This window comes from Thunnus thynnus, chromosome 12 (genome assembly GCF_963924715.1).
Source record: "Thunnus thynnus chromosome 12, fThuThy2.1, whole genome shotgun sequence".
In the NCBI taxonomy this organism is placed as follows: Eukaryota; Metazoa; Chordata; class Actinopteri; order Scombriformes; family Scombridae; genus Thunnus; species Thunnus thynnus.
The window spans coordinates 8,832,933-8,847,967 of NC_089528.1; the positions used below are offsets into that span (position 1 = coordinate 8,832,933).

Sequence of the window (15,035 nt, forward strand, 5' to 3'; positions counted from 1 at the left end):
TGCTGATGAAGCAAGAGGGACTGAAGAGGGGCTGTGGAGGTCTGGCAGCTCCAGTATGATCCATGCCCCCGCTATATCTGTCTTTATAACATGTTAATCTCACACAGAATAATATCAACCGGTGTGTGTTTTATTGTATTTGATCTTGATCCACCAATATTCCCTCAGAGGATGTAGAGGATATGAAGCAGTTTGTTAACCCGCATAGTAAACCATGAATACTATACATTCACTAATAAAACAACTGCGGCTAATAAACCAGGTCAAAAACACTGATGAGGGATGACATCACCTGTAGAGAGCACCTAACTCTGCATGTGTTCAATCAGTCACTCACATCATACATTCAGGATGTTGTACAGTACATTTCTGCAGCAGCAGTATGTCTTTTTTTTTTTTTTAACAGAAATACTGTTTTTATTCACCAATTTATTCAAATCACTTCTTCTTCTTCTTTTTTTTTTTATCACTGTTCAGCTACTGTCAGTGAAACTCAAGACTTCCTGCAGATGTTTAACATTAAGAGTCTACCAGGAACAAGAAGCATTGTGCCCTTCAGTCATAGAAGGCTGTTAATGTGTATCACATCTATGCAGGAAATGTTGTGTTTCACTGACAGTAGCTTAGCAGTGAGCGAAAACACTGCACACAGGAAGGAAATGGGTATATTTAATCATTAGTGAATGGCAACAGTATTTCTGTTAGACTTGAGACAATCTGGGCGACAGAGTGATGAGTATGACATGATGATGTTGTTGTACTGATAAAACAAGGGAAATAAAAAGAAATAAAGAAATAAAACTCTGTATAGGAATATAATCCTGTTTCAAATAAAGGCCTGGTTAACTCATGAACCTGGTAGTTGAGGTTAATAAAGAATTTAAAGTACATATGGTGACATTTTGATTAAATTTTGATAAAATCCAAATTTAGACTTTTTTGCTGATTTGAAAAGCAACATTTTAGATACATGTGGTTCACAGTTTGCTGTGCAGCTTTAAACTTTTCTCTTGATTCTTATCCTCTTCAACGAGGGGATTGCCTTTCACGTTGTATAAACTGTTTTTGCAGTGGAGCTGTTTTTCTTGGGCCGTAGTGTGTACCTGGGAGATGTGGTTGATGGAGGACTCCATGCGTCGTAGTTGCGAGGCCTGGATGTCCAGCAGCTGCAGCACATTGTTGGCTAAGGCATTGATCTGGTAGGCCACGCTGGCCAGAGACTGGGTGGTGTAGGCCTTGGTCTCCTCCAGGGCCTTCTTCTTGTCTTGAGCCTGGCAGAAAGAGGAAAGGAGGACAGCAAGGAAAAGAGAACAGAAGTCAGAAAAATCTGTGGAAGGACGAGTGGGTGGAAGAAATGGAGAAGTTGCCAGAGTGAAGTAAGTTAAGCTCCAAAAATCACTCAAGAGGAAATGATGCACTCTCATTGTTACTTTCCTATCAGTTTTTTGAGAGAGGAGTGTGAGGGCAGTTTTATACAAGAGACAGTATGTGACGGTCTCTGCTGTTTTTAAACCGCAAAGTCCTGTTAAGATCTGACAGGCTGTGAACAAGGAGTTTATGATGCTCAGGGGGAATGACTTTGTTGAATGCAAAGCAGCCTGGAAATGGACAACAATGACTTCTGAATAACTCAGATGGACAAAATGGGACAGGTGCATGGTGGGAGTTGAGCCCAGTGAGCAGAAATGCCAAGACATTTCATAGGATCCCAAATCGCCACCAGGCTGCGCAAACCATCTGTTTCTGGATGTCTTTAAATAGCAAGTGGACTGAATGGACATATTTATAGTTTGGAAAGAGGCTGACAGACTTTTTCAGAAAACTACAACTAGAACTGCGACTTACAATTATTTTCTGTGTTAATTATTTAGTTTTCATCACTTTCTCATTTAGGGTAGAAGTCAAAACTGACAAATCCCTACCACAAGTTAAAAAGCACTGCATTTGGCACGCTCCAGTAGCCTACTGGTTAAGATGCATGCCATATAATGACATCATCCGCGGTTTGATCCCGGCTGTGGATGGTTGTTGCGTTTCACCCCCCATCTCTCTCTCCTTAATGTCCCCCTAATAAAGCATAAAAAATATATAAAATCACTTCATTTGATTAACCAAATGCCCAAAATACCTCGAGCTGTTGTAATTACACATATATGAAATGAGGAGAAAAATCTTATTTTTACCATTTTATCTATTGTGACCTGCAAATGTTTAATTTTTCACATATTAATATTAAGTATATTTCTATTTCTTAATAGATTAAAAGTAGTCAATTATTAAAATGGCTATTGATTAATTTCTGTCAATCAACTAATAAATTCATTGGCTCATCACTTCAGCACCAGCTGTAGTAATGATGAATGATGACATCTTGTAGTTCCATACTGGTTACAGGTTGCTGCTTACATGCAGGTAAATACATTGATTTTCTAAAGAAATAGTTTGACCATTCTGGATTTGCTTATTTGCTTTCTCGTCAAGATGATCAATACAAGATTATCAAGAATGAAGCTAGAGTCAGTAGACCATTAGCTTAGCATAAAGGCTAGCCTAGCATAAAGACTTGAAACAGAGGGAAACACTCCATCTCCAAAGTTCAAAAATATACCTACGTTTATTGAACTTTTGAACATCTACCAGCCGCTGACAGATAAATGTTCAGATTCACCAGCCACTCATTAGTAAATCATTATTTTACTAGCGTTTGTCTGGTGGCTGGTGGTAATTTCCCACCCTGGTAGGAGGTTAGCAGCCTTTTCAATGACCCCACTACACAACATGTACCACCTGTCCACCTGAAACCTTGTAAACCACCTGCAGCACCATCATCTGTTGCAGATGTCTGGTGGGACCTGCGGGGTGACCTGTCACATGGTCAACCTTTAACTGCCAGTTTGTGAAACACAAAGACAGCACTATCCCAGAGACTGGAGCAGGCCCTCATACCTGAGCTGAAATGCTGTCTTATATTCTCAAGGACATGTACAGACTACTGGAACATTTCACTATTCTCATCAGTCACACTAACAGCAAAATGCCAAGAAATAGTACTTAGAATGATAAACGTACTTAGATGATCACATATTGGTGTACACGCTGTTAGTGTTAGCACAGTGCAATGCATGCAGGAGAGGAAGGGATGTGTAAGCAGGGATTTAAAGAGAGGTTAAAACTTAAAACTAATTAAAAATGTCCTGTATAGAAAACCCCTGCTGATAGTGGGCTGCTACATTGTTCATCTCCCTCTCTTACTCTCTCTCCTGCTTTCAGATATTATGTTTCATATCACAGTGAGCTTACAAAAGGCTTTTTGTCAGAGTTCCTCCTGGATTTTTTTGTATGTTAAAACACCAGACAGTGCACTAAAATAAAGCAATTTATGGGTGACATATACTGAACACCAGGTCTGATACTGGAATATCATGAACTCCGTGAGTCATGAATGAAACAGCTATGAGTCAGAGGGGGATCATGTGAGCTGGAGGGGGATTTTGGTGCGGATCAGCAACATGGATTCACAGTTAATTTTTTCAATATTTGAAGAAAACGTGATACTGATATCTATCGGTCTCCTTCCACAAAAAATAAAAAGTCAAAGCCAGTCAAATATATTGATAGGTACTTGGTAGTTTAAATATGCAAACCACATAATGGAACAAAATGGAGAATCATTAATATTAAGATTACACATGTTTGGAAGCTAAATGTGAGGACTTGAGACCTATGTGCATGCCAATATCTGCTGATGCTAAGCATCCAGTAGATGACAGGACTAGTCCGACGTCCATCTGTTCCCAAAAATAGCATTATATTCATTTTACATATTAAAAAAGCTTATGTCCTCCAAACAGTTGCTATTTTTATATGCAAAATTCTTAAGAAAGATACTAAAGCTGAGCTCTGGTTTCGTGCCACCAGTCATTTAGCAGGTGGGAGTTTGTCAGTTTTTTTAAATGGCTCATTTCAAACATCTAATCTAAGAATAAACTCTTCAATCTTTCTCCAACATCACACAGTGGATCTACATATCAGGGCATGCATTGCCAGTGTGGTGTTTTGTGTAATTTTGCTATTCCAGCTGATAGTGTGAATACATAAACTCAATAATTAAATGCTGTTCCCATAGGATTACACAGATCTATTACATTCAAGTATAACTTCACATCGATGACAACAGTAAGGTGACAAAATAGCCTAAAACATGGTAATGACTAGAAGCAAAAGGCTCAATTCAGCACTTCATTCAGAATACAGCAACAATTTTTACTGCACACAATCTAAGCATAAAATAAATCCACCTGCACCACGCTCACTTTTCATCCCCTGTTTGTGTTTGTCAAGTGTGTTTATATGCATGCTCGTGTTTTTAATGTCCCTGAAGAAATCATTATTCAGAGGTAGCAACATACATGCATCTTCATATACCAGACATGAATATCCTAGTGTAATAATATTCTAGATACTGCAGTAGAGAGCGTCACTGCTGTATAGAGCTCTGAAAATCAGCAGTGAAGGAGATGAAAAGCATCATGAATCAGTTTCTTATAAATGGATTAAGAAAGAGCCTTGACGCTTGCCCACAGCAATATACAAATGAAGTACAAACAACACAGGATGCTGGTAAGAGCAAACTCAGAGCTGAATCATTTCACCTAAAAACACCTCCAAACTGTTTTAAACCAGTCCAACCTATGGTGGTCTTTGTCTCATTCAATGTGCATTCTGGACATTAGTCACAGCATGTGATTCATACAATAAGATGAATGAAGTGGTATCATTATTAGTCATGTGACACGCTGGGGTATAGATATAGGAAATGTAATACAAACATCTTGTGACAAAGAGGATGGATATTGATGTAAGCAGCTATGAACAAAAGCCACCATCAGTCAGCAAGATTTTTATTGCTTTTACTTTTTCTTCTGTCCACTTCAAATACATAACTGTTTTGCCTGTATCGCATGACAAAGTTTCCATAACATGTCATGTTTTTGTTTTTTTTTTCTTTTTGACACCCGGATGACACACGTCAGAAACAGATTTGAGTCTGTTGTCCATCTGCAAACACCTCACACACACACACATGGTTTACCATTTCCTTTAGCTCTGACCTGCTGACATAAATTTTATGACCTCAGATTTTAAAGCCATTTCCTGATTGCAGATCTGTGAGCAACATCAGTCAGCAAACATATTTGAAGAGCTGGACTTGAGGTGAAGGAAAAACAATTCTTGTTAGGATTTATTTACTGGATTTCAGCCAACTAGTGAGTGGGCTGACATAGAAGGGTCAAGCTGTCTACTGGGTGTTTCTAACAACATGAAAACCACTATATTTGTACCACAAACTACAAAAAACATCATTTACAACAACACAATAATCCAGACTACTGAAACATAAACCATCTTCAAGTGAACATCTATGTAATGCAGTCTAACCATTAGCCCACTGCTACTAATATATACACCAGAAATCTACCTGTGAGACCTTAAATAAAACGTGGTAGCTTTCTACATAATGATCTGTAGTGCAGAACTGTGTATGCTTGTCAGAATTTAAACGTGCATCCAAGCTATGTAACCTACATAAGCATTTCTGATGACAAGCAGGGCAAAGTGATCTGACGTGTTATTACGGCAAAGCTGTGGGCTTTCTCAGCACCACAGTGAAAAAATTACCACGCTGGAGCACAGTGGGGTTTCTGGCATGTGCTGGTCCTGTCAACAGACACTGCTGTTCACACCAGACCATTCAGCCTAGCGATGGTCTACCACGCTCTCACCCAAGTTTACTGAAAGCACGCCCAATGTGGGAGAGTGACAGGGTGAAGAGGTTTTGTTCTAAGTAACTCTTCAGGGCAGAAATCCCCAAACATGTTTTAATAATGTAGACACATTTGATCATGGATCCTAATTTAATATGACTTTGTCTGAAGGAGTCTTGGGCTTCTAGATATGCAGAAGTGAAACACATTTTACAATATTTTGTAGGTGAAGAAATGGTAATGATAAAAGTCCAACTTAAATGATACCCAGAGGACCTGATGTTTGTCTCCAATTTGGGAAGCACTGTTTTTTTTTGACTATATGTTCATACTTTTCCTGACACTGATTTAACATTCAGTCTGGATATGCAAAAACAAGCAGGCACGCCTATCATTAACCTGCACCATGCATTTGATTACAAGCAAATGATCCCTTGGACGTGTTTTCAGCACTGTAGTAGGACACATGATATCAGCACCATGAGTGGTTTCACTACACATAATACAGACTCTTGCATGACTCGTGTTTTCCCCTAAAAGTCTTTAGGGACTCTGCCCATTTAATGATAATACACTGATATGCAATTTTACAGGCATGTTTGGAGGCTATTTTCACAGGCTGATAGAAAAGAGTAATAATGAAAAATGGTTATAACAGTTCTAGTGATGGTAGATGGTGTCTATACTTATAATGAGTTTAATGAGCTAAGCACTTAATGGTGTTTTTCTATTTCCTTCGCTAGCATAATAACAGTCATAAAATGTTATTAGCACTTACAGTTAGCTTTACATTTTCATGAGTGAAATGGCTATAATACGTTTCATTTGTGAAATTTCCCGTTATAACGCAGCTGTGTGGCCTACACGTGACGCCTGTTTGGTTATTATCAAATAAAAAGGGATAATTGACGTCTTTTTTTATAAATGAAGGCCGGTCCCGGGTACCTATCAAACAGAATGCAGTCAGTGACAAACCACTTGGTCATAACAACGACACACCCTCTAAAAACCTCCAGCAGCAGCCTTCAATACATCGAGTGAAGCCTGTAAATGTGAACACGGCTCCGGTACACCGGGCCGACCAGCACCGGACCAGAGAATAACGACATACAGCCGCCTCTGAATCATTACACCGGGAGAAGAAAAGGCCACTCCGGTTAGCGGTTTGAGGATCCCTTTCGCTGCGACCAGCATTTCCTGTCCCTGTGGTTTCACTCACTTCTACTCCAGCACCGCAGACACGACGGAGATAACCGAGAAAAAAATCACCACATTTAATGGCAGCGAGCCTTCTCTTACCTGAACATAATTGTTTTCACAGTATTCCGCAACCCGGGACAGGTTCTGGTAGCTTTCCACGAGAGCTCTTTTACCGGCAGGGATTTCCTCCTCTAATAGCATTTGTAGCTCTGCCATCTTACATCCCTTTGCATTTCTCTCCTCTCTGTTCCTTTCTCAGTGAGGCGAGGCGGTGATGCTGTGCTGTGCTGCTGAGAAAGGGGCTCCCCCGCCTGGCATTGTGGGGCCGCTGGCCTCCGATTCACAACGGCCCGTCACAATCGCAGCTACGTTATAAACGGTGGTCGCTGATTGGCTGAGAGATCCATGGAGAAGAGCCGTTGACCAATAACGTTTCACTGCGATGGCGTATACGTCCATAATGATAATAACGTTATAATAATAATATTACTATTAACAATAATATTACTTTATTATTATTATTATTATTATTATTATTATTATTATTATTATTATTATTGTTGTTGTTGTTGTTATTACTGATATCTTAACATATCAAAATAGTCGAGTTCATAGTTTAAATGACTCATCAACACCATAAATGTATTATTATTATCAAGTTTTATAATAAAAGGCAATATCCCACATAAATAAATAAAAAAAACGTTACAAACGAGTGCAATTCTATAATTTTTGTTTTTTTCAGTTAATGTCATATGAAATAACAAAACCAAAACACTGGTGAAAAAGTACCCATGCCATACTTAAGTCCCTGTATGTAGGCTATATCACAATATTTTTCGACGAAGAGAATATGCATAAAACAAGCACTCAAAGGTGGTATTTTGCTATATTGGGCAAAACCAGAACGACCTCCCTACACTACATCTCCCATACATCACCGCGGTTTAAAGCCCCTCTTAGAGGGGTTTGTGGGTATTGAAGGAGTAAGCATTGAGCCTTTCCCCACCGTTGGCGGGGTTTTGTCCAATAAAAACTACAGTTCCCATATACATATTTCAGTATCCAATGTTGACTGTTTGGCTCATCCTTGACCGGAGTCGAGATGGGTTTTCTGCTGCATATTGCAGACAGACACCGGGCTAATGAATGATTATTGCACCGGCGAATGTGAATTGTATGGTGAGTGTCTAACAAATCAACCATACATATAAACATTTTGTGTTTAGAATACAACCAGTTAAATCTAAACATATAAGGGCTTTATAAATTATCCTAAAATCTCCTCGATTAAACAGAAAACTGCATCCTTAGATAAGACAAGAAGCTGCAGTGATAACCGAATTGTGTTGACCTATCCCTTGTTGGACACTTTCTAAACTGCCTCGATTTTTTTTCCCAATAATTGCTTGAAATTCTTGCTGAAGATGTGAGGACTCCTTCCTGTCATCCTTGTTGGGACTGAGCATGGCGCAGGAGGAGGACAAATACAGCCTGGAGGCTAAATTTGCTGCTGCAGTTAAAGTGATCCGGAGTTTGCCTGAAGATGGTGATTACTTTGTTCTATATGGAAAAGAATGAACGTGATTGGACTGTTTGGCTGATTGGAGGTGTTTGGTTATGTGCTACACAGTGTGAAGTCTGCACTAGTTGGTGTGTAAACACTCCAGGTGACTGACCTATATGCAGAGCCTTTAAGAGCTGTTACTCTTGGCTGGCCCTCTATTGATAAAGCTGCTATAAGAGCTGATTAACTGAATCAAGTCGAATAACAACTCATGCAAGCAACATGTATCTTAACATTTAATGCTTTAATACAGTTTCAAGCTGCCCTAAATTCCTGAAAAAAGTGATTGTAACTTTAGCAATGGCCCTTTATAATGCCCCATCTCAGTAGTGACTCATCTACTCTCCTTCCTTAATTTCTCAGGTCCTTTCCAACCATCTGACGACATGATGCTGATGTTCTACAGTTACTATAAGCAGGCCACCTTGGGGCCGTGTGACATCCCCAGACCAACTGGCTTCTGGGACTCAAGTGGAAAAGCTAAATGGTAAGTAATTATTATATGTTGTCTTAATTCAAATGTAATGGTTATATTCCACTTCTAAATGGTAGTAGAGTAGTTCTGGCTAGTGGCCACACCAGAGACAGACAGCTGAATGTAAGATCCATACGATTCATACTGCCAGACTCTCACCCCCTGCCCATCCTGAGCCTAGGTCAAAGGCACAGTCACTCATGATGTATTGAACAGTACTGCAGGTATATGCATTGTATAATCCTGCAGTAATACAGACTTTTTACAGATTAAGTTTGGTGAGATTTCTGCACCATTTACTCCGAGAGCACTGTAACTGCATGTTTCCAGTTATTCAATACTCACTTTCTTCTCAGTGATTCAGTGTTGACCCATGACTTTGTGTTGCCAGGGATGCATGGAGCTCTTTAGGAAATATGACAAAGGAGGAAGCCATGAGGAATTATGTTGAGGACATCCAGCTGGTAAGTCCTGTCAGGGGAAACTAAAGCTTAATAGAAGCAGCATAATGAATAATAAACACACCTGACTTTACGTTTAATGTTTTGTCATAAAAAAATTTCAAATGCAGGTTTTCTAATATATCTTTCTGATCTCCATGTCTCTAAAGACACTGTGTGGAAAGACAATTCATTTAAATCTCATGCAGCTTATAAAAAAAACTTACAGAAAACTGGCTCTATTTGTTGTGTGCATATTTGTTCCACAATGATAAAACCTTTTAATTAACAACAGAGATTGCGTTTGCAAATAATTTTCCGCCTCATAGCACCTAAGAAGGATTCATGTCCTCCAGTTACCAGCTGTTTACAATCAAACTTAATGAACTGACTCAACAGATAAATTGGTCAGCCTTCACAATATATATTTACATCTAATTTACACAATTCCCTGTGACTTCTTGACAATCCCACCACACCTATCCTTACACACGAGTTTTATTCTCACAATTTTAAATTATGCATATGCTCTCAATCCCTTTTTTAATGTGTGTGTTGTCAGATTTTGGAGACCATCCCGATCTCTGATGAAGTGTCTGACCTGATACAGAAGCTTGGCAACTTCTACGCTGAGGTAGAAGGAGAAGAGGCTGCAGAAAATGAGGTGGACAGGAGGCCCTTCACAAGGCCTTTTGCAAATCACACAGGTACTGTACATCATCAGAAATGCCATCATTCTCCATAGTTGAAGGCACATCAAAGGAAAACCACGACGCAATCCACTGAGGGCACTGCTGCTCAAGTGGGATGTAATACTGCTGTTAATTCTCTTTGAGAGATAACGCTTTTTTCACAGACTAAGCCTTTCTTACATGTCTTTTTATCACTAGATGAGCAGGTCAAGCCCTTTAAGAAACCAGCAATGGAAGGCAAGTCTTTTGTGTTTGCACTTGCAGTAGATTTAGAGCTGAAAGATTGTTGCTTGTGGTCCCAGAGTGTAGGCTATATGCTTTTTTTTTAATTAAATTGCTTTCCTCTGCCTTTCATTTGACTGTCAAAGGCATCGTCCTTGGCTGAATTTAAATGCACTGTAGGAATTGTGGGGAATCGGTTGAATGGAAGTTTCTCAGTGTAATCTGTCTTGACTTGCTCCATAGTTAGTCAGTGTGTTGGTTTGTTGGTTTACGTTGATATTTTTGCTTTGTGGTGTAGATGTAGTGTGTACAACCAGTGTATCAGCCAAGTGTGTGTGTGTGTGTTTGTGTTGTTGCTCCCTGTAGATTTACTCTTGTACAACATGCAATCTGATCAAGAGTTGATTGTTTTCCTCGTTGTTCAGGCTACGGGGATCTGTGGGATGATATACAAAACCATCAAGAAACAGACTATGTTCATGGCGTGAGTGTCAGTAGCGAGGAGGCAGAGGGAAGCAGAGAAAGTAGTGAGATCGAGAGAAAAGAGGAAAGTAGTGATTGGAAGCAAAGTGAGGAGGAGGAGAATGGTGACGAAGAAGACAATACAGAAGATGAAGACAAAGAGAAGGAAGAAGGTACCAGTACGTAGTCTTAGTTGTTAGCTGTTATGTGCTGTGAAGTTTTCTGCGTTGTAGACATGACAAACACCAACAGAGCACCAAGTATTTTTTTACATAATTTGAAAAAGCAAACTACCTTTTCACTGAAAATGCTTTGTCAACAGAACTAAGTGCTTTTAAGCATGATTTAAACATGTTGAAGAAAAATGTACTACAAGGACTGTGGTTACGTATGTGGCACATATCAGAAAATTTTTTGTATGTTCATCCTCATCTCTATGCATTCATGTTGTATATGTGCTACTTTCTTTCATTTTTCTGTCTATTCTCAGTTTAAAACGGAAGGGGAACAATTGTCACTGAAGACCAGTTAAATTTCCACTGAAGTATAGCACCCTTGAGTTCACTGTTCAGTTCATTTGAAGGGTGTGAAACATACATAGTTTCCATGTGAAGTGACTGAACATGATGTGTTTTTCCTCTGAATACATTCACATAAATGAATTATATTTAGAATGGTATTTTGGTGACATAAAAGAAAAACATTTGCATTAGGTTCACCCAGGGTGAATAAATAAAAAGGCATATTAAAAAGTACTGTGATTCTTAGTATTCTCCATCAAACTATCTCTCCTTTCTCTCTCCCCCACTCTCTATTGCTCTCGCCTTGTCTCAGAGTGGAGGCCTGACCCGAGGATGCTGATAGTGGAGGGCAAAAGGTGGAGGTCTGACACCAGGGGGTCCAGCAGCAGCGTGGAGCCCAGCATGTCCTCCTTTACCAACGGGACCCACAGCTCCCTCAACAGCGAGGTGGAGGAGGAGGAACTGGCCTGTTTCATAGAGCCCAGTGCACAGAATAACTTATACATGCACTTTAATGGACACCTGAGTGGTAAGAATATACATTTGTGCACAAATTACATATATGGTTGTATGACAGTGTATAAAAAAAGCACAAGATTTGATAACACATACCTCAACAGTCTATGTTGATTATTACTCTGTAAAATCTTTGCTATATAAAAAGATAAGATAAACAGAAAGATAAATTATTCCTGTAGGGAAATTTGATTATTGCAGCATCAAAACAGACAGTCCACAATAACAGCCCAAGTGCACAAAGAATGTAAAATAAGCAGTAAACGGAAAGAAAATGCACAAATGTCAAAATATTTAAACATGTATGTACAGTATGTGAGACATACTATATAATACTGTATAGTCCTTATGGTAGAGCATATAGCTGTTACTTATAAATTCTACCAACAACTCCCTACTTAAATAAGGATAATTAAATGTGAAATACAAAGGTTAATAAACATTGCCTTTTAAAAATACTCAGTAGATGTACAGTAAACAACAGTGAATTAACCTTCATGTTTTTTCATCGTTGGCATGTTGTGATTTGCACCTTACAGATCATAAAGATGCTGTTCCTGAGAAAAACTACCGATCCACAGACTCGGATAATGAGGAATTCTGTGACTCAATGGAGCATCTAGCCATGGAAGAGGTATCCATCCTCTTAAGTGTGCTCCATATTAAATGATTAGTTTCCACAATTTGGGAAATACACAACATTTGCTTTCTTGCTTAGAGTTAGATGAATGGGTTGATATCACTCTTAATGTCTGTATGGTAAATATGACGCTACAGCCAGGAAACAGTTTGCTGGCTCTGTCATTGGGTTAAGAAAACATCCTCTACTCTCAACCTCTAAAGCTCACTACACGACAAGACTTCAAGAAGCTGCTGGCCAAGAAATATTTCAGCACATAACCTCCTGTAAACCCACAACTAGTTGTTTTTACTGTTTGGTCTTAATACAGATTAAATAAATGAGATATAACATGGCAATAGGCTGTAGTTTCATATTTTATGGGTTGATATTTGAGTCTCAATATGAAAGCGAATATGTGTATTTCCCAGAATGTCAGACTGTTCATTTACTGTAATCATGTTAACATAATAGAAACAAAGTCGTAAAGAGCTACATTACAGTCCAACAGGAGTTTAAGGTGCTCTGGCTTATCAATGGCTATTCAAACTGCAGTTGACTCTCATTTTTGTCCAACAAGGGGCTGTCGACATCAAAAGTCCAGTCACATGGATCAGGAGCTGCCTCAGTGAGGCAAAATGATCTTTGGTTTGAGAGCAACACCACTCTGAATGGAGGAGAGGATCAAGTACTCATAGAAGATTCCTACCTTAAAGAAAATAGTAGCATAACCAATCACAGCAGCTCCTTGTCAAGAAGAGAGAGAGGTGAGACTACAGGAGTGAACTTTTTGACTTATACTGACACTGTATCCCTGTATCCCTAATTTATGTCCCTTTAATGTCCTTAATTTACCTTCCTAAGCATTTAAAGGCATCACAGGTTGGCACACAAACAACACTGCACGTTGTACCTTTCAACTGTCACAGTCTGGCTCCTGTTTCAGGGTCTCAATCGCCAAAGACCGCCTGCAGCTCTCAGTTGTGTGTCAGTGTCGACGCTGCCTGCTGTTGTGTGTCACAGCGCAGACATCCTGACAGCACTTCCAGGGGAAACATCAACGAGCAAATAGCAACGGCTCTGCTTAGGCTGCAGCATGATATGGCCAATGTGCTGCACAGGCTGCAGAGTCTGGAGGTCCTCACTGTGTCACAGGTGAAAGACTCTGGTCACTACAGTTTGAATATAGGGGGAAAATATCTCATGTCACATTACACTTATTTATTTTTCCTTCAGGCACCTGTGTACAGACATGTAACACGGCTGATGACAGTCTCCATGACTTAAGTATTTACTGATGTTTTTATATATTTTCTTCTTTCATTTTTAAGTCAAGATCATCTTCACCAAGGCAGGAGGAGTCCCTACCTGTAGTACGAAAGGTCCCTCTAAAAATATTTTCCATTGTTACCTAAAGTTTAAAATGACAAATAAGTATCTAGTCTGGAAACAAGCAACTGCCTTCATGCCAGTTCTCTGTTTTTATAGTTTCTGAGACCAACTTGGTGGCCTTTCGACCATTCTCCAATCACAGTGGCGTTGACCGCACTCTGGCCTCTCATTGCCCATTGGCTTGTCCAGCTTTACCTACAGCGGAGGAGACGGTGAGAAGAATACTGATCAAATATTTCCAGGTCTATCATCACTGCTTTATGGTCACACTATCAACAGACAGACAACTTAAACTCAGTGTTAACTCTTCTCCTCACAGGAAAATCACCTGAATTGTTTGAAAACTGTTGGCATCAATCAGTGAATCCTGGGTGAATTAGCTGAATTTGTGTTTGACTCACAGATGAAGCACCGCAGAGGAAACGGAATGAGAAACTGACTTCAATGAGAGTTTTTAGGTGTTTTACAAAGGGGAGGTTTGTGTAATATTAATATAGGGACATTTGATTTGTTACAGTAAATGTAGCATTAGGTGGTGATCTGCTTTTTGACATGTCTCAGTTTGGATCACCGGGAACTCAATATCACATACAGTAACTGAGTCAACTTTTAATAGTAATAAATTCATGATTATACCATAGCTGTGGACTTTAACTGGTGCAGATTTTCTCTCATTGTCATTGACAATTATTGTATTTGTTATACATTTAACTGTTTATTTAAGGTTCTTTTTGTATCGAATGTTACTCAGTATTTTTTCTGAGGACTAAGGACATCAGCCCTTTATATTGTCTGACATTTCTTTTTAGACCAAAAAGACATTTAAGGTGACAATATGGTGACATATGTGTATATATGTATTTTATAGCTTCAGTGCAATAGTATCAAAGATTGCACCTTTGCAAAAAAAGTGTAGTACAGACAATCCATATATCTACATATGTATATTCATTCTTCTTTATTGTGAGTTGCACAGTAAACATGGAATAGAAGAATGTTTTGTTTTAAGCAAGGGCGTAGCGCTTTAAAATATACAGTGTAAAGCATCAGCATATAATTATATGATATATAATTTGATGTTGTTTAACATGCAATAAACACATTCTTGGGACAAACACATTCCATTTTCATGAATTTGAGATTTTGATGTTCAGATGTGTATAT

The 15,035-nt window shown here is 39.1% G+C and overlaps 2 protein-coding genes across 7 annotated transcripts in view; one reads left to right on the forward strand and one right to left on the reverse strand.

Moving 5' to 3' along the window:
* The window catches only part of LOC137193799 (abl interactor 1-like), a 22,612-nt gene extending 15,242 nt beyond the window's left edge, over window positions 1-7,370 (reverse strand). The window contains exons 1-2 of one of the 5 annotated variants that reach the window (XM_067605172.1): window positions 7,065-7,366; window positions 1,104-1,271 (exon numbers count right to left, since the gene is read on the reverse strand). In XM_067605172.1, coding sequence (XP_067461273.1) covers window positions 1,104-1,271; window positions 7,065-7,181 — 285 coding nt within the window. In that variant the 5' untranslated portion in view covers window positions 7,182-7,366. Of the gene's footprint in view, window positions 1-1,103; window positions 1,272-7,064 lie in introns of all 5 variants that reach the window. The other 4 variants (XM_067605170.1, XM_067605175.1, XM_067605171.1 and 1 more) reach the window with 4 other exon arrangements.
* A 308-nt stretch (window positions 7,371-7,678) lies between these two features.
* Window positions 7,679-14,988, forward strand: LOC137193797 (acyl-CoA-binding domain-containing protein 5A-like). Of its 2 annotated transcripts, XM_067605168.1 has the most exons (14): window positions 7,680-8,147; window positions 8,393-8,514; window positions 8,896-9,019; window positions 9,399-9,471; window positions 10,010-10,154; window positions 10,338-10,376; window positions 10,787-10,996; window positions 11,658-11,873; window positions 12,400-12,494; window positions 13,060-13,246; window positions 13,426-13,634; window positions 13,811-13,861; window positions 13,968-14,083; window positions 14,191-14,988. In XM_067605168.1, the coding sequence occupies exons 2-14, from the start codon at window positions 8,433-8,435 to the stop codon at window positions 14,201-14,203; spliced, it is 1,560 nt and encodes a 519-aa protein (XP_067461269.1). In that variant the 5' UTR covers window positions 7,680-8,147; window positions 8,393-8,432; the 3' UTR covers window positions 14,204-14,988. The 2 variants fall into 2 exon arrangements, with proteins under 2 accessions (XP_067461270.1, XP_067461269.1); XM_067605169.1 differs by lacking the exons at window positions 10,338-10,376; window positions 10,787-10,996 and having other exon boundaries at window positions 7,679-8,147.
* The last annotated feature ends 47 nt before the right edge of the window (window positions 14,989-15,035 follow it).